Here is a 20,496-nt window from a genome sequence, read left to right as displayed (position 1 = left end):
TATTCTGGTTGTGATAATTTGAGAATGGAACAGAATGAATGATATGATCACAGAATATCAAAAGCACAAGTTTTGGAGGGCTGGACATGTCGCAAAGTTCACAGACAACTGATGGATCCATGCAGTTGCCAAGTAGTATCTAAAAGATTGGAAAAGGCCACTTAGAAACACTTTACAACATGGGAGGATGATCTGGTCAAGCCGTTTGGATCAAGATGGAAAAGAATGGTACAATCAGGACAGAATTGGAAGTGCATTGTGACCAGCAGTGTTTAACATCATCTGTTGATCTGATCAATACTGTGATACAGTGATTTACATTATACTTTGCATGATTCCTAACTCACTTAGAAAAGAGAAGGAAAGGTGGTTGTGTTGCACACAGCAGGGAGATGTACTGACACGACTTCAATAACAATTGATAAGGTGAATTGCTTCATACTCATCTGTTAGTCACACCTAAATAAGGTGAATTGCTCCATACTCATCTGTTAGTCACACCTAAATAAGGTGAATTGCTCCATACTCATCTGTTAGTCACAGCTAAAAAGAGTGATGGGCCTGGTTGAGAAGAGGGTGCAAATCTCTGTGTATTAATGCTGCTCTGTGACCTGCAGACTCTAGACCTTGCCCAACCAGATGAGAAATGGTCATGACAGTGGAGTGGAGGCTAAGTGCATCTGATGCCAGCACTCTGAGAACTAAGGTAGTTTGTGTTTATCCACATAAACAAGCAACTTGGTTTTAGTGAGAATCAGACAGAGTAGTAAGAGTAATGGAATGAATTATATGGAGGGTATCCAATGCTTTTCCATGTTATAAATAAAATTTGGTGATAGAGGGAACATAAGTTAAAGAGCTAAAGATAGTAAAGATCCAGAGAGGTTGCAAGAACAGGGTCATTGACCTAATGAGATGTGATGGAATCAAGGGCGTCAATGAAAGAGGGAGAAATAAGATGGTATTGAGGTGGCTGTGAAGTTATTATGGGGAAAGAACATTAAAGAAGAAAAAAGCTGTGGAGAATAAGTGAGTGAATACAACAGGAGTAGTAAAAAAAAAAAAGAAAGGCTGAAGGGTATGCTACAGGTGGGGAGAAGAGCAGAGGATGAATATACTGAAAGTATTTCAGGTAGAGAGGATAGTGAGTGAATGCCATCTCATGTCTATCTAGATTTTCCTCTTCTATATCACTGTCCATTCTGAGTACACAACAATATTTATGCAGCTGTCATCATCCATATATGTCACATGTACCAATGTGATTTTCTCTTTTGCATACTCTCTCTCATTTTTCATGTTCATATTCCATTGGATGATGTGAGAGGTCTCGGGTGCATTGGATTGGTATGGTTTCTATGGTTGGATACCCATCCTGATACCAACCATTTTACAGAATTACTTAATATTTCCTTTCATAGTACCAGTACTAGTGAGGTTGTCATGCAGCTTGCATGATTAGGATCCCCTTTAACTGAGTGGGACTACGGCAGAGAGAGAGAAAATTTTATGTGAAGAGATATAGTATGAGAGAAGGAACTAGAACAGAACAGGTTTTTTTCTGTAGAGAAGCTACATGCCTACTCACATTAAAAATGAGAGAGTGGGAATAACTGAGATGGAGCTGGAAAAAGAAAAAAATAACATGATATACCTTTTCCTTAAATATTTCATTAATTAGAGATAATAAAATTGTTATGATATGTTACATACTCTGAAGCTACTCCTAATATTATCAAACAAAACACTATAAACAATGTGTTAATATTATAGGAATACAAAAAGAATTAAATCAAGTAATTTAACTATACAGTAGCAATGATGAGAAGAGGTACAGTAGAGGCATTTAAAAGATTTTTGCTGAAGTTGTAAATAGCTCACTAGAATTACCCTTTAGCATTTAATCCGGCCAGATCTAACCTAGATATTCTCCCCATTTTATGTTCAAACTGATCAGATGAGATCTCTCACACCTCCCTTACTATGTCATTCCAAACTAGGCAATCATATCATTGAATCTCAAAGATACAAGAACTCAAATCAATGTGAATAAATAAGCATTACAGTTTAAAGAGTAACGTGAATGCTGAAGAATTAAAGTGTTTGAAGAATTGCTGTATAGTTAAATTTAAATTGAATTTATTTCTCAACTTTATAGTTTATATTACATTTGTGTATCATATTTAGTTGTTCATCTGATTACTTGTATGCCATAGGTGTGTACTCGCAATATATACAGCAAAATACCTCAACTTACCTCTAGTTGGAATCGAATTGTAACATCAAGATCTTACATCTTAAAATTTTACTCATTAATATTTACCATAATCCAGAGTTTCTATACTGTGTGCTTTTGTGAGTTGGTTTTTCAAAATCACTCCCATGATGCAGTTTCAGCACTCAGTTAAAACTGTTTCACTTAATGTATTATCAACATCATCACAAGGCAATGTAGAATCATTAGCACACCAGGCAGAATGTTTAGTGGTGTTTCATCTGTCTTTATGTTCTGAGTTCAAATTCTGCCAAAGTTGACTTTACCTTTCACCCTTTTAGGGTTGACAGAATAAGTACCACTTGAGGATTGGAGTCGATGTAATCAACTTATTCCCTCCCCATCCTTAAGAAGAAAAAGATGCATTGTATCCTGTCTGAATGAAATATGGAATAGAAAACATATAATCATTGCTCTAACTTGGGACTGAATGCCTACATCAGCAACAACAAGACTTCTCACGTATTCATAGATATCGCTGGTTATGAAAAATAGATATTTGTTCCTTGACTTCATTTATCTTGCTTGCATTGATAATTTAGATAATTCATTCTTTTTGTTATGCTTTCTTTGTTTGAATTTTTTTTTAAATATTAAATCATTAATATTTTTCTAATCATTTTACCTGAGAAACAGTTGCAAATAATAAATATATTCATTTTTATTTCATCTCTTAGATACGGACGATATTTATGCTAATGTTAAAAAACCTAACAAACTTAACAGTAAGTATAATTCAAACAAATATCTTTATATTTTATATTGCTTTACATACCAAGGTGGTAGCAGAATGTTTCGTCACTTGTTCTGTGGCACACCAACAGGTGGCAGTACATGTGGCATGCACAGTGAGGTGTCCCAACACAATCGTCAGTGTCTGATGATTGTGTTGGGACACCAGACATGTTATAAAATACTGTTTGGCATGTTCTCAGCACATGTAACTGATAATAGCACATAAAAACATATACCGCTTTTAATAAATTATATATATATCATCATCATCATCATCATCATCGTTTAATATCCGCTTTCTATGCTAGCATGGGTTGGACGATTTGACTGAGGACTGGTGAACCAGATGGCTACACCAGGCTCCAATCTGATTTGGCAGAGTTTCTATGGCTGGATGCCCTTCCGCCAACCACTCCGAGAGTGTAGTGGGTGCTTTTACGTGCCACCGGCACGAAGGCCAGTCAAGTGGTACTGGCAATGGCCACGCTCAAAATAGTGTATTTTACATGCCACCTGCACGGGAGCCAGTCCAGCAGCAGTGGCAATGATCTCGCTCAAATGTCTTTACACGTGCCAGGAAGGCGACGCTGGGCACAGGTGCCGTCACGATTTCGCTTTCGCTTGCCCCAACATGCACACTGACATTACACATCCAGCAGAGCATACTGGCTTCATTTATTGCAAGATTATGCCTGTCCTCAGCAGTCACAGCCCATGTTTCACTGCCATGTAGCATGGCTGTTTGTACACATGCATCATACAGTCTACTTTTTACTCTGAGTGAGAGGCACTTTGTCACCAGCAGAGGTAGGAGCTCTCTGAACTTTGCCCAGGCTATTCTTATTCTAGCAGCCACACTCTCAGAGCAACTGCCCTTACTACTGACTTGGTCACCTAGGTAACAGAAGCTATCAACTATTTGTAGTTATCCCCCATGGAATGTGACGGAGGCTGTTTTCTGCACATTTCGATTCTAGTCCTTGCTTCCACACCTGAAACTTCTCCTCTAGTTCTGATAGTGACTCAGCAATTAGTGCTAGGTCATCAGCATAGAGGAGCTCCCAGGGGCATCCTATCTTGAATTCCTCTGTTATCGCCTGGAGGACTATGATAAATAGGAGGGGGCTGAGGACAGAACCTTGGTGGACCCCTACCTCTACCCGGAATTCTTCACTGTACTCATTTCCAACCCTCACCTTACTAACAGCGTCTCTGTACATAACTCTCACAGCTCTCACTAACCATTCTTCTATCCCAAGTTTCCTCATTGACCACCAGATAAGGGATCGGGGGACCCTGTCAAAGGCTTTCTCCATGTCAACGAAAGCAAGGTACAGAGGTTTATCCTTAGCTAGGTATTTCTCCTGAAGCTGTCTTACCAGAAACATAGCATCAGTGGTGCTTTTCCCAGGTACAAACCAAACTGCATCTCTGACTCGCTCCCTAATTAGTTGGTCTATGACCCTCTCTGTGACTTTCATTACCTGATCTAACAACTTGATACCTCTGTAATTATTTGTATCTAAAGCGTCACCTTTACATTTGTAGCAGTTGACAATGGTGCTGCTACACCAGTCATTGGGTATGACTCCTTTGTGTATCACCTGGTTAACAATACGGGTGACTAGGCTATAGCCTACACTGCCAGATATTTTGAGCATCTCTGTAGGGATTCCTGATGGGCCGGAGGCCTTCCCTGTCTTCATACTCTTAATTGCTTTACCTACCATGGAACTGTCAACTCGGATAGCTGGTCCCTCTGTTGGGTCGACATTCGGCAGACTCTCTTTCTCCCACTCATTCTCTTTATTGAGCAATCTTTCATAGTGGCATCTCCAAACCTCTCTCTTTGCAGCCTCGTTTAGTACAAGCATACCATCATCCATGCGAACACATTTCTCTCCCACGACATCACGATTCTCTCTCACACACTGTCTTGCAACACGAAATACCTCAAGTCTTTGGTCCTCACGGTGCATAACATTGGCAAACTTTTCCTTATCTGCTTCCCCTCTGGCTAAATAAACCTGTCGCCTAGCTTCCCTCCTGGCATTCTGAGTGCCACTCCCTAACAGTTAAGGGAATCTGTGGAAGAGGTAGGCCCAGGAAGACCTGGGATGAGGTGGTGAGGCACGACCTTTGAACATTGGGCCTCACTGAGGGGATGACTTCTGACCGAGACCTTTGGAAATATGCTGTGCATGAGAAGACCTGGCAAGCCATGTGAGACCTAAATCCAATGCCTCCGCCAGGGGTGTAGCCAGCCCACTTATGTGTACCTTCCTTCCTTCCTTCATAGGACACTAAACTCCGCTTGCGAAGACCTGTTGAGGCAAGTGAAATCGGAATCGAAATCGAACTAAATTCGATGACTGGCACCCATGCCAACGTCATCTCTTCCATTGGACACGAAACTCGGCTTGTGAAGGCATGTTGGGGCAAGCGAAAGTGAAATCGTGATGGCACCTGCGCCCAGTGTCGCCTTCCTGGCACGTGTAAAAACATTCAAGTGAGATCGTTGCCAGTCCCGCTGGACTGGCTCCTATGTAGGACACGAAATTTGGCTTGACAACCTTTTAGTGACAACTTTTTTAGTGCTGGTGCCATGGGAAAAAATGCACTTTGTACACACATTTTGCAATGGTTGATGTTATGAATGTAATCCAGTCTGAGAAGCCGCATAAACATGATAACATATGCAAGAGTTATGGTCAAGGGACCAAGCCTAGGTGGGATCTGATCCTAAATAGTCACTTTTTTTGAAACAAGACTTCTCACCCAACCCTTGTCGGCATAGAAAGCAAATGAAAAGTAACAATATTGGTGCTGCTGGTGATGGCAGTGGTGAAGAAGAAGAAGAAATTCCTGCTTGTACTTCTTTATAGCTTTATGTATGTTAGGGAGTGAATGTTTCTCATTAATATTAATTCTGATACTTTCATCACAGCATCACAATATTTAAATCCTATCTTTCTTTAATTCCTTAAAGATGTGGAAGACCTTTATGCTAAAGTCAACAAACCAAGCATGCAAACTAATGGTAAGCATAATTATATTCAGTCCATTCATAAAATTATATCAATTTTAAGAGATATTAACTGATACATACAACAGAGAAAATTTGTGTTCTTATGGGACAATCTGCTGAGGTCGAAAGTAAATCAATGGCTGGTGCAAGGTCCCAAATAAAAAAATACAAGGTAACACATAAAATACTATTTTGGAAATTACCATAACAGATAACAGACAGGTTTGGAAAGGGTGAATTTGGGGAAAAGGACAAACCCTTTCACTTAGTCATTCAGTATCTGACCTGTTAGATGCTAAGGAAACTGGACTTAGATGAATAGGTTGTGTGAGCCATACAAGCCATGTGCAGAATCATTGTGGGTAAGGTGAGTGATAGCAATGAATTTAGTATGCATATGGGGTTTATCAGGACTCAATGCTCAGCATTCCTGCTTATTTAGGCCTCCAAACTATGGAAGAGGTGTTCTTAACAATTAACCTTGGAAACTAATGCTAATGACTCTGTTCATCAATTATTTTTTTACTTGTTGCAGTCGTTTGACTGCAGACATGCTGGTGCACTGCCTTTTAGTTGAAGAGTGAAAGTAAGGGCGCTTTATATAGTACCAAAGACCTGAAGGCCCAGTCTCAAAAACTAAAAATGAGATATGAGAGAATTATGATCTGTGGATGAAGCCAAGGTGTGTTGTGATAGCAAAGAGGAACTGATTTTAATTATGATCGCCGGACAAACTCATGCCGGCATCGACAGTGGTTGATCAATGATAATTATGATGACAAAATATATTAAGCAAAGAGTTAGCAAATATTTAGGCTAATTTTCCTTTCAATAGAGATAACACTGTAATATAACCTACATAACACAAAAATTTATAAATGTGCATTTTGCATTACATGTAAACATATTTTCATGTGTATTAGCAATTTCTGCCTTTATTAATCATTAATTGTACTTTATTTTTTAACTCAATGTATTTTTATTCGTTTGTTTTTTCTGTTAATTTGGTAATGATAATCTGAGCTAAATAAAGAAAATAATATTATATTATTAATTTCTACTTAAACAATTTTGAATGTGTGTGTATGAGAAAGTGAATGTTTTTCATTAATATTTGTTCTGATACTTTCAATATATCCTAAATATATTTTAAATGTTATCTATAATCATGTCATTATTTTTTAATACTTTAAATTTGTGGTCAATATTTATCCTAAAGACAATACAAATAGGAAGAAACCTGCTGGTAAGCATGAATATGTTCAGTTCATTAATATAACTAACAAGACTTTGGGCGGTATTAACTAACATATATGACGAAAATTATGTATCTAAGATTATAGTAGTAGAAAATCTGCAGCTTTTACTGAACCACGTGCTAAACTCCATAGATTAGATAAGTGGCTGGTACAAGGTGACCCACACTGAGACAATATTATAGGTAGCACCTTAGCAAGTGAAAGACTTGTAGAAAGGAGGCAATAAGGAAAATATCAAACAACTAGAGAAACTAAATTTTTGCTATACATAGCAAAGGGAAGAGCAAAAAAAAGCAGAAGTTGCATGTATTGTGCAAGATGAGGATCAGACATGCAAGGCCATCCAAATTGACTGACAGTCTGCCAAACAGAAGACACTCTATGTAGATGTATAGAATAACAATGGCTTCCTCAGTCTTACTGATGCCAAAAGTAAAGAGAATGAATTCATTCTAAATAGAAACAGAAGAGCTACTCGCATTCTAGTTTTTCAGTATCATAACAATGCAATCTAACAATGGAATGATAGGGAACGTACCTGGTTTCTTGAGACTAGATATTTAGAGATTTAGAATATCCATGGGTTATTGGAAAGTTGATTAAGAATAGGATTAACTTGGATATGCCAAGAAGCTGTATCATTGAGATTGTATTCCAAATGAAATAACTACAAGAGCTACTTAGCTTTGAGTAAGCTCCTATACCAAGCATTTGTGAATTTAGAGAAAGGGACAAACCCTTTGACTTAGTCATTCAATATTTAACCTGGGAGATGCTAAGGAAACTAGACTTTCATGAATTGGTTGTGTGAGCTATACAAGCCATATGCACAATCATTATGGGCAAGGTGAGCAATAGCAACGAATTTAGTGTGCATATGGGGTTTATCAGGACTCGGTGCTCAACTGTCCTGCTTATTTAGGCCTCCAAACTATGAAAGAGGTATTCTCAACAACTAACCATGGAAGCACCTGTATACTGATGACATAGCTCTGATAACAAAATCTGTTGAACATATATTCTTTTACTTGTTTCAGTCATTTAACTGTGACCATGCTGGTGCACAGCATTTTAATCAAAGAAGTTGGCCCCAGGACTTATTGTTTGTAATCCTGTTACTTATTCTGTCAGTCGCTTTTGCCAAACTGCTAAGTTGTAGGGACATAGACACACCAACATCGGTTGTCAAGCGATGGTTGGGGGACGAACACAGACACACACACACACACACACACACACATATATATATATATATGACAGGCTTCTTTCAGTTTCTGTCTACCAAATCCACACACAAGGCTTTGGTCAGTTTGAAGATATAATAGAGGACACTTGCCCAAGGTGCCACGCAGTGAAACTGAGTCTGAAAACATGTGGTTGGGAAGCAAGCTTCTTACCACACAGCCATGCCTGCGCCTCTCATCTGATAGATATTCCAAACATGATAGCAAAACCTGCATTTAAAAGATTTTAAATTGAATCTAGTAAAAACAAATGTTTTACCATATATGAAGAAAGACTGAACTCAGATATCATCAGGAAAAAAAATGTGTTTTGTATGCAGGAAGTGAGCAGGTAGAAATTTCAACAAGTGTTCCCAGTCTAAATAATGCACACAAAAATTCCTGCTTGTACTTCTTTGTACCTTTATGTATGTGAGGGAGTGAATGTTTCTCATTAATATTAGTTCTGATACTTTCAGCACATCATTAACAGATTTTAAATAAAATCTTATTTTAATTACTTAAAGATGTGAATGACCTTTATGCTAAAGTCAATAAACCAAACAAGGAAACCTATGGTAAGCATAATTACATTCAGTTCGTTAAGAAATATAAACTTCAAGCAGTATTAACTGGTACATATAACAGAGAAAATTTGTGTTCTTATGGGACAATCTGCTGAGGTTGAAAGTACAAATCAGTGGCTGGTGCAAGGTCCCAAATAAAAACCACAAAGTAACACATAAAATACTACTTTGGAAATTACCATAACAGATAATAGACAGGTTTGGAAAGTGTGAAAGTAAGGGATCTTTTATATAGAACCAAAGACTCATGAAGGTCCAGCCTCAGAAACTACACCAATATGAGAGAATTATGATCAGTGGATCGAACCAAGGTGTGTTGTGACAACCAAGAGGAACTGGTTTTAATTATGATTGCTGGACAAACCTATGTTAGTATCGACAGTGGATGATCAATGATAATGATGATAACATAAATTAAGCAAAGAGTTAGCAAATATTTAGGCCAATTTTTCTTACAAGAGTTCGAGAGTTATTAACTAACATATATGGGAAAAATTATATATCTAAGACGGATTACAACAGAAGGAAATCTGTAGCTTTTATGGAGCCACATGCTGAAATCTAAAGATTAGATAAGTGGTTGGTGCAAAGTGACACACAGTGAGACAATATTATAGGTAGCACCATAACAAGTAAAAGACTTGTAGAAAGGAGGCAATAGAGAAAATATAAAATAACTAAAGAGAAGCTAAATTTTGGCTGTAAATAGCAAAAGGAGGGGCAAAAAAAGCAGAAGTTGCATGTATTGTGCAAGATGAGGATCAAACATGCAAGTTTATCCAAATTGTCTGACAGTCTGCAAGAGAGAAGTCACACTTTGTAAATGTATAGAATAACAATGGCTTCCTCAGTTTTACTGATGCATATGTAAAGAGTGAATTTATTCCAAGTAGAAGCAGAAGGGCTACCAGCATTCCAGTTTTACAGTATCATGACAGTGCAATTAAAGAATGAAAATGTAGGAAATGTAGCTGGTCCCTTGAGACTAGATATTTAGAGATTCATGAATCACTGGAAGTTTTTATTAAGAATAGGATTTACCTGTATATGCCAGGAAGCTGTATCATTGAGCTCATATTAGCTAGAAGGAAGTTCGTATATCAAGCATATGTGAATTTGGAAAAAGGGACAACCCTTTAACTGAGTAATTCACTATCTGATCTGGTAGATTCTAAGGAAACTGGACTTACATGAACTGGTTGTGTTAGCCATAAAAACCATGTGCAGAATCATTTTGGGTAAGGTGAGTGATAGCAATGAATTTAGTATGCACATGGGGTTTATCAGGACTCAGTGCTCAGCCATCCTGCTTATTTAGGCCTCCAAACTATGAAAGAGATATTCTCAACAACAAACCTTGGAAACAACTGTATGCTAATGACTGTTGATCAATTATTCTTTTACTTGTTGCAGTCGTTTGACTGCAGACATGCTGGTGCACTGCTCTTTAGTCGAAGTGTGGAAGTAAGGGAACTTTATATAGTACCAAAGACTTCAAGGTCCAACCTCAGAAACTACACCAAAATGAGATGATATGAGAGGGTTATGATGTGGATGAAGCCAAGGTGTGTTGTGATAGCAAAGAGGAACTGATTTAAATTATGATCACTTGACAAACCTAAGCAGGACATCAATAGTAGTTGATCAATGATGATGCTTATGGTGTGACTAATGATAACAAAATAAATTAAGCAAAGAGTTAGCAAATATTTGGTCAATTTTCCTTTAACTAGACACATAAGTGTAATATAACCTACATAAAACAAAAGTTTATAAATGTGCAATTTACATTACATATAAAATTTACTCATATAGATTTTGGAATGTAAATCAACAATTTTTACATTTATTAATCCTTAATTGTACTTCACTATCCCACTCAATATTTTTTATTGTTTATTTTGTATTAATTTGGTAATGATAATCTGAGCTAAATGGGGAAAATAATATTATATTACTAATTCCTACTTACACAACTTTGAATGTGTGTGTGTGTGTGTAAGAGTGAATGTTTTTCATCAATATTTGTTCTGATATTTTCAATACATCCTAAATATATTTTAAATGTTATCTATAATCATGTCATTATTTTTTAACACCTTAAATTTGTGGTCAATCATTATCCTAAAGACAATACAAGCAGGAAGAAACCTGCTGGTAAGCATCATTATGTTCAGTTCATTAATATAACTAACAAGAGTTTGAGATGTATTAACTAACATATATGAAAATATAAAATTTAATAATAAGGATAGAAATTGATATTAATCAATTAAAACCAGTGGTCCAGCATTTTTAAAAAATCCGAAGATTAAAATTATGTTACGTACACAAATAAGAGGAATGACCAGCAAAAGTGGACTCCTATATGTTAGAAATAGATGCCGAATCATCTAACCACGAAGAATACTGAGAACATATTCTTTGTGGTTAGATGATTCGGCATCTATTTCTAGCATATAGGAGTCCACTTTTGCTGGTCATTCCTCTTATTTCAGTATGTAATATATGATAATATATATGACAAAAATTATATATCTAAGACAAATTATAACAGAAGAAAATCTTCAGCTTTTATGGCACCATGTACTGAACTCTATAGATTAGATAAGTGACTGGTGCAAGGTGGCACACACTGAGACAATATTTTAGGTAGCACCATAAAAGGGGGCAATAAAGAAAATATCAAGCAACTAAAAAGAAGCTAAATGTTGACTATACGTAGCGTAAGGAAAGGCAAAATAGCAAAAGTTGGCATATATTGTACGAGATGAGGATCAGACATGCGAGGCCATCCAAATTGACACAATATTTACAAGGTAGAAGAGACACTGGATAGATGTATAGAATAACAATGCCTTCCTAAGTTTTACTGATACCAAACATAAAGAGACTAAGTTTATTCCAAATAGAAGCAGAAGAGCTACCAGCATTCCAGTTTTACAGTGTTATGACAGCACAATTAAACAATGTAAAGATAGGGAAAGTAGCTGGTCTCTTGGGACTAAATATTTAGAAATTTGGAATATCCATGGGTTATTAGAAAGTTGATTAAGAATAGGATTAACTTGGATATGCCAAGAAGCTGTATCATTGAGATCATATTCCAAATGAAATAACTACAAAGAAGTATTTAGCTAGGAGTAAGCTCCTATACCAAGCATTTGTGAATTTGGAGAAAGGAACAAACCCTTTCACTTAGTCATACACTATCTGATCTGGTAGCTGCTAAGGAAACTGGTTTTTGATGAATTGGTTGTTTCAGCCATATAAGCAATGTGCAGAATCGCTGTGAGCAAGATGAGTGATAGCAATGAATTTAGTGTGCATATGGGGGTTTATCAAAACTCAATGCTCAGCCTTTCCTGTTTCCTTAGGTCCCCAAGCTATAACTTTCAAAACACCTGTATGCTGATGATTCTGCTTTTATGTCAGAATCTGTAGAAAAACTGGGTCAGATAGAAATTTCAAACATGAGAGTAAAATCTGCATTTGAAGGGCATTAACTTTAATCTAGCAAAATATAGGAAGAAAGACTGGACTCAGGTACCATCAGGAAAATGAATGTGCTCTTTATGCTGGAAATGAGCAAGTAGAAATTTTATAAGGTGTCCCCAGTGTAAACAATACATACATTCCTGCTTATACTTCTTTGAACATTTATGTACATGAGGGAGCGAGTGTTTTTCATGAATATTAGTCCTAGTACTTTCAGCACAGCATTAATATATTTAAATCATATCTTTCTTTAATTTCTTAAAGATGTGGAAGAACTTTATGCTAAAGTTAACAAACCAAGTGTGAAAACTCATGGTAAGCATAATTATATTCAGTCCATTCATAAAACTATATAAACTTCAAGGGATATTAACTGATACATATAACACAGACAATCTGCTGGGGTTTCAAGCCGAGATTGTTGGCTGGTGCAATGTCCCAACTAAAAAACACAAAGTGACACATAAGATACTACTTTGAAAATTACCATAACAGATAATAGACAGGTTTAGAAAGTGTGAATGTAAGAGAGCATTAAATAGAACCAAAGACTCATGAAGTTCCAGCCTCAGAAACTACACCAATACGAGATGATATGAGAGAATTATGATCAGTGGATCAAGCCAAGGTGTGTTGTGACAACCATGAGGAACTGGTTTTAATTATAATGGCTTGACAAACCCATGCTAGCATTGACAGTGATTGATCAATGTGATGACAATGGTGGCAATGATGATGACAAGATAAATTAAGCAAAGAGTTAGCAAGTATTTAGGTCAATTTTCCTTGCAATAGAGATAACACTGTAATATAACCTACATAACACAAACATTTATAAATGTGCATTTTGCACTACATGTAAACATATATTTTCATGTGTATTAGCAATTTCTACCTTTATTAATCATTAATTGTACTTTATTTTATAACTCAATGTATTTTTATTCATTTGTTTTTTCTTTTAATTTGGTAATGATAATCAGTGCTAAATGAGGAAAATAATATTATATTACTAATTCTTGCTTATCCAACTTTGAATGTGTATGTGTATGAGAGAGTGAATGTTTTTCATTAATATTTGTTCTGATACTTTCAATATATCCTAAATATATTTTAAATGTTATCTATAATCATGTCATTATTTTTTCACACCTTAAATTTGTGGTCAATCTTTATCCTAAAGACAATACAAATAGGAAGAAACCTGCTGGTAAGCATGAATATGTTCTGTTCATTAATATAACTAACAAGTGTTTGAGAGTTATTAACTAACATATTTGACAAAAATTATGTATCTAAGATTATAGCAGAGGAAAATCTGCAGCTTTTACTGAACCACATGCTGAACTCCATAGATTAGATAAGTGGCTGGTGCAAGGTGGCACACAGTGAGACAATATTATAGGCAGCACCATAGTAAGTGAAAGACTTTTGGAAAGGGGGCAATAGAGAAAATATAAAATAACTAAAGAGAAGCTAAATTTTGGCTGTAAATAGCAAAAGGAGGGGCAAAAAAAGCAGAAGTTGCATGTATTGTGCAAGATGAGGATCAAACATGCAAGTTCATCCAAATTGTCTGACAGTCTGCAAGCGAGAAGTCACACTTTGTAAATGTATAGAATAACAATGGCTTCTTCAGTCTTACTGATGCATAAGTAAAGAGTGAATTTATTCCAAGTAGAAGCAGAAGGGCTACCAGCATTCCAGTTTTACAGTATCATGACAATGCAATTAAAGAATGAAAAGGCTGGAAATTTAGCTGGTCTCTTGACTCTAGATATTTAGGAATTTGGAATATCCATGGGTTATTAGAAAGTTGATTAAGAATAGGATTAACTTTGATATGCCAAGAAGCTGTATCATTGAGATTGTATTCCAAATGAAATAACTACAAAGAAGTACTTAGCTAGGAGTAAGCTCCTATACCAAGCATTTGTGAATTTGGAGAAATGGACAAACCCTTTCACTTAGTCATTCACTATCTAACTTAGTAGATGCTAGGGAAATGGGACTTAGATGAATAGGTTGTGTGAGCCATACAAGCCATGTGCAGAATCATTTTGGGTAAGGTGAGTGATAGCAATGAATTTAGTATGCATATGGGGTTTATCAGGATTCAGTGCTCAGCATTCCTGCTTATTTAGGCCTCCAAACTATGGAAGAGGTGTTCTTAACAATTAACCTTGGAAACTAATGCATATGACTCTGTTGAACAATTATTCTTTTACTTGTTGCAGTCGTTTGACTGCAGACATGCTGGTGCACTGCTCTTTAGTCGAAGTGTGGAAGTAAGGGAACTTTATATAGTACCAAAGTCTTCAAGGTCCAACCTCAGAAACTACACCAAAATGAGATGATATGAGAGGGTTATGATGTGGATGAAGCCAAGGTGTGCTGTGATAGCAAAGAGGAACTGATTTAAATTATGATCACTTGACAAACCTAAGCAGGACATCAATAGTAGTTGATCAATGATGATGCTGATGGTGTGACTAATGATGACAAAATAAATTAAGCAAAGAGTTAGCAAATATTTGGTCAATTTTCCTTTAACTAGACACATAAGTGTAATATAACCTACATGAAACAAAAGTTTATAAATGTGCATTTTACATTACATATAAAATTTACTCATATAGATTTTGGAATGTATGTCAACAATTTTTACATTTATTAATCCTTAATTGTACTTCATTATCCCACCCAATACTTTTTATTGTTTGTTTTGTATTAATTTGGTAATGATAAACTGAGCTAAATGGGGAAAATAATATTATATTATTAATCCCTGCTTATACAACTTTGAATGTATATGTGTATGCGGGAGTAAATTTTTTTTTTATTAATATTTGTTCTGATACTTTCAATACATCCTAAATATATTTTAAATATTATCTATAATCATGTCATTATTTTTTAACACCTTAAATTTGTGGTCAATCATTATCCTAAAGACAATACAAGCAGGAAGAAACCTGCTGGTAAGCATGAATATGTTCAGTTCATTAATATAACTAACAAGTGTTTGAGAGTTATTAACTAACATATTTGACGAAGATTATGTATCTAAGATTATAGCAGAGGAAAATCTGCAGCTTTTACTGAACCACATGCTGAACTCCATAGATTAGATAAGTGGCTGGTGTAAGGTGACCCACACTGAGACAATATTATAGGTACCACCATAGCAAGTGAAAGACTTTTAGAAAGAAGGCAATACTGAGAAGCTAAATTTTTGCTATACATAGCAAAGGTAAGGGCAAAAAAAGCAGAGGTTGCATGTATTGTGCAAGATGAGGATCAGACATGCAAGGGGATCCAAACTGACTAACAGTCTGCCAAATACAAGACAATATATGTAGATGTATAGAATAACAATGGCTTCCTCCGTCTTACGTTACAATTTCTTACATATACAGCATTGAACATGTATGTGTATGAAGGAGTGATTGTTTCACATTGATATTTGTTCCGATAGTTTCAATGCTTCATAAATATATTTTGAAAATTATCTATAGTCATATGTCATTTATTTTTTAAGTCTTTAATATTTGTGTTCAATTTTTATCCTAAAGACAATACAAATAAGAAGAAACCTGCTGGTAAGCATCATTATGTTCAGTTCATTAATATAACTAACAAGAGTTTGAGAGGTATTAACTAACGTATATGATAATATATATGACAAAAATTATATATCTAACATAGATTATAACAGAAGAAAATCTGCAGCTTTTATGGCACCATGTACTGAACTCTATAGATTAGATAAGTGACTGGTGCAAGGTGGCACACACTGAGACAATATTATAGGTAGCATCATAACAAGTGAAAGACTTGTAGAAAGGGGGCAATAAAGAAAATATCAAGCAACTAAAAAGAAGCTAAATGTTGACTACACGTAGCGTAAGGAAAGGCAAAATAGCAAAAGTTGGCATATATTGTGCAAGATGAGGATCAGACATGCGAGGCCATCCAAATTGACACACCATTTACAAGGTAGAAGAGACACTGGATAGATGTATAGAATAACAATGCCTTCCTAAGTCTTACTGATACCAAACATAAAGAGAGTAAGTTTATTCCAAATAGAAGCAGAAGAGCTACCAGCATTCCAGTTTTACAGTGTTATGACAGCACAATTAAACAATGTAAAGATAGGGAAAGTAGCTGGTCCCTTGAGACTAAATATTTAGGAATTTGGAATATCCATGGGTTATTAGAAAGTTGATTAAGAATAGGATTAACTTTGATATGCCAAGAAGCTGTATCATTGAGATCATATTCCAAATGAAATAACTACAAAGTGGCTTCCATGCTAGTGGCCCATAAATAGCACCATTTGAACGTAATCGTTACCAGCGCCGCCTAGTAGCACTTGTGCTGATGGCACATTAGAAAATCATTCCAGCAAGGTCGTTGCCAGTGCCGCCAGACTGACTCCCATGCAGATGGCACATAAAAAATACCTTTTTGAGTGTGGTCGTTGCCAGTACCGTGTGACTGACCCTCGTGCCGGTGGCACGTAAAAGCACCCACTACACTCTCGGAGTGGTTGGTGTTAGAAAGGGTATCCAGCTGTAGAAACTCTGCCAGATCAGATTGGAGCCTGGTGCAGCTTTCTGGCTTGCCAGTCCTCAATCAAATCGTCCAACCCATGCTAGCATGGAAAGCGGACATTAAGCGATGATGATGATGATGATGATGAGTACTTAGCTAAGAGTAAGCTCCTATACCAAGCATTTGTGAATTTGGAGAAAGGAACAAACCCTTTCACTTCGTCATACACTATCTGATCTGGTAGCTGCTAAGGAGACTGGATTTTGATGAATTGGTTGTGTGAGCCATATTAGCAATGTGCAGAATCACTGTGAGCAAGGTGAGTGATAGCAATGAATTTAGTGTGCATATGGGGGTTTATCAAAACTCAATGCTCAGCCTTTCCTGTTTCCTTAGGTCCCCAAGCTAAAAAAGATGTATCTTAGATAACTTTCAAAACACCTGTATGCTGATGATTATGCTTTTATGTCAGAATCTGTAGAAAAACTGGGTCAGATAGAAATTCCAAACATGAGAGTAAAATCTGCATTTGAAGGGCATTAAATTTAATCTAGCAAAATATAGGGAGAAAGACTGGACTCAGGTACCATCAGGAAAATAAATGTGCTCTTTATGCTGGAAATGAGCAAGTAGAAATTTCATAAGGTGTCCCCAGTGTAAACAAACATACATTCCTGCTTATACTTCTTTGAACATTTATGTACATGAGGGAGCGAGTGTTTTTCATGAATATTAGTCCTAGTCCTAGCACAGCATTAATATATTTAAATCATATCTTTCTTTAATTTCTTAAAGATGTGGAAGAACTTTATGCTAAAGTTAACAAACCAAGTGTGAAAACTCATGGTAAGCATAATTATATTCAGTCCATTCATAAAACTATATAAACTTCAAGGGATATTAACTGATACATATAACACAGACAATCTGCTGGGGTTTCAAGCCGAGATTGTTGGCTGGTGCAATGTCCCAACTAAAAAACACAAAGTGACACATAAGATACTACTTTGAAAATTACCATAACAGATAACAGACAGGTTTAGAAAGTGTGAATGTAAGAGAGCATTAAATAGAACCAAAGACTCATGAAGTTCCAGCCTCAGAAACTACACCAATACGAGATGATATGAGAGAATTATGATCAGTGGATCAAGCCAAGGTGTGTTGTGACAACCATGAGGAACTGGTTTTAATTATGATGGCTTGACAAACCCATGCTAGCATTGACAGTGATTGATCAATGTGATGACAATGGTGGCAATGATGATGACAAGATAAATTAAGCAAAGAGTTAGCAAATATTTAGGTCAATTTTCCTTGCAATAGAGATAACACTGTAATATAACCTACATAACACAAACATTTATAAATGTGCATTTTGCACTACATGTAAACATATATTTTCAGGTGTATTAGCAATTTCTACCTTTATTAATCATTAATTGTACTTTATTTTATATCTCAATGTATTTTTATTTGTTTGTTTTTTCTTTTAATTTGGTAATGATAATCTGAGGTAAATAGGGAAAATAATATTATATTACTAATTCCTGCTTATGTAGATGTGCATGAGAGGGTGAATGTTTTCCATTAATATTTGTTCTGATACTTTCAATACATCATTTTAAATGTTATATTTTAAATGTTATCTAGAATTATATGTCATTATTTTAAAACACCTTAAGTCAATAGAAGTAGGAAGAAACCTGCCGGTAAGCATCATTATGTTCAGTTCATTAATATAACTAACAAGAGTTTGAGAGGTATTAACTAACATATATGATAATATATATGACAAAAATTATATATCTAACATAGATTATAACAGAAGAAAATCTGCAGCTTTTATGGCACCATGTACTGAACTCTATAGATTAGATAAGTGACTGGTACAAGGTGGCACACACTGAGACAATATTTTAGGTAGCATCATAACAAGTGAAAGACTTGTAGAAATGGGGCAATAGAGAAAATATCAAATAACTAAAAAGAAGCTAAATGTTGGCTATACGTAGCATAAGGAAAGGCAAAATAGCAAAAGTTGGCATATATTGTGCAAGATGAGGATCAGACATGCGAGGCCATCCAAATTGACGGACAGTCCGCAAGAGAGAAGACACACTGTTTAGATGTATAGAATAACAATGGCTTTCTCAATCCTACTGATGTCAAAAGTAAAGAATGAATTTATTCCAAGTAGAAGCAGAAGAGCTAGCAGCATTCCAGTTTTACAGTATCATGACAGTGCAATTACAGAATGAATAGGTAGGAAATGTAGCTGGTCTCTTGAGACTAGATATTTAGAGATTTACAATATTCATGTATCACTGGAAATTTGATTAGCAATAGGATTAACTTGGATATACCAAGAAGCTGTATCATTGAGATCATATTCCAAATGAAATAACTACAAAGAAGTACTTAGCTAGGAGTAAGCTCCTATATCAAGCATTTGTGAATTTGGAGAAAAGGACAACCCTTTGATTGAGTAATTCACTATCTGATTTGGTAGATTCTAAGGAAACTGGACTTACATGAACTGGTTGTGTGAGCCATAAAAACCATGTGCAGAATCACTGTGAGCAAGGTGAGCAATCACAATGAATTTAATGTGCACATGGGGTTTATCAGGAATTAGTGCTCATCCTTTCCCGTTTATTTAGGCCTCCAACTTATCAAAAGTGTATTTTAGACAACCTTCAAACACTTGTATGCTGATGACCTAGCTTTTATGACAGAATCTGTAGAAAAATTGGGTCAGACAGAAATTCCAAACTCGATAGCAAAATCTGCATTTAAAAGATTTTAAATTGAATCTAGTAAAAACACATTTTTTACCCCATAGGAAGAAAGACTGAACTCATATCCTATCAGGAAAATGCATGTGCTTTTTATGTAGGAAATGAGCAGGTAGAAATTTCATAAGGTGTTCCCAATGTAAAGAATGAATACTTAAGTTCCTGCTTATACTTCTTCGAACATTTATGTATTAGAGGGAATGAACGTTTCTCATTAATATAAGTTCTGATACTTTCAGCACAGCATTGATATATTTTAAATAAAATCTTTGATTCCCTAAAGATGTGAATGACCTTTATGCTAAACAGTGGATAAACAATGAAGATGGTTATAGTGGCAATGATAACGATGGTGGTGATAAGAAGAATTAAGCAAAGAGTTAGCAAATATTTAGCCCTTTTTTTCCTTTGAGTAGAAATAAGTTATATAACCTTATATATGAACAAAAAATCATAATTGTTCATTTTGCAGTATTCCTATCATAAGCTTTACTCTTGTAGATTTTCAAATTTATCTTTAACATTTTCTACCT

General features: G+C 35.7%; 1 protein-coding gene across 4 annotated transcripts in view; it reads left to right on the top strand.

The window, feature by feature from the left end:
- LOC106876221 (uncharacterized) overlaps positions 1–20,496 on the top strand; it is a 212,667-nt gene that overhangs the window by 183,602 nt on the left and 8,569 nt on the right. The window contains exons 16-25 of one of the 4 annotated variants that reach the window (XM_089352671.1): positions 2,953–3,000; positions 6,000–6,050; positions 7,258–7,284; positions 9,048–9,098; positions 11,238–11,264; positions 12,870–12,920; positions 13,789–13,815; positions 15,560–15,586; positions 16,181–16,207; positions 17,961–18,011. In XM_089352671.1, the coding sequence (XP_089208797.1) occupies positions 2,953–3,000; positions 6,000–6,050; positions 7,258–7,284; positions 9,048–9,098; positions 11,238–11,264; positions 12,870–12,920; positions 13,789–13,815; positions 15,560–15,586; positions 16,181–16,207; positions 17,961–18,011 (387 nt within the window). The remainder of the gene's footprint in view (positions 1–2,952; positions 3,001–5,999; positions 6,051–7,257; positions 7,285–9,047; positions 9,099–11,237; positions 11,265–12,869; positions 12,921–13,788; positions 13,816–15,559; positions 15,587–16,180; positions 16,208–17,960; positions 18,012–20,496) is intronic. The other 3 variants (XM_089352672.1, XM_089352674.1, XM_089352673.1) reach the window with 3 other exon arrangements.

This window comes from Octopus bimaculoides, chromosome 5, assembly GCF_046866305.1.
Source record: "Octopus bimaculoides isolate indiv1 chromosome 5, ASM4686630v1, whole genome shotgun sequence".
Classification (NCBI taxonomy): Eukaryota; Metazoa; Mollusca; class Cephalopoda; order Octopoda; family Octopodidae; genus Octopus; species Octopus bimaculoides.
The sequence above is the reverse complement of the archived record's forward strand: the minus strand, read 5'-3'. Positions and strand labels throughout refer to the sequence as shown.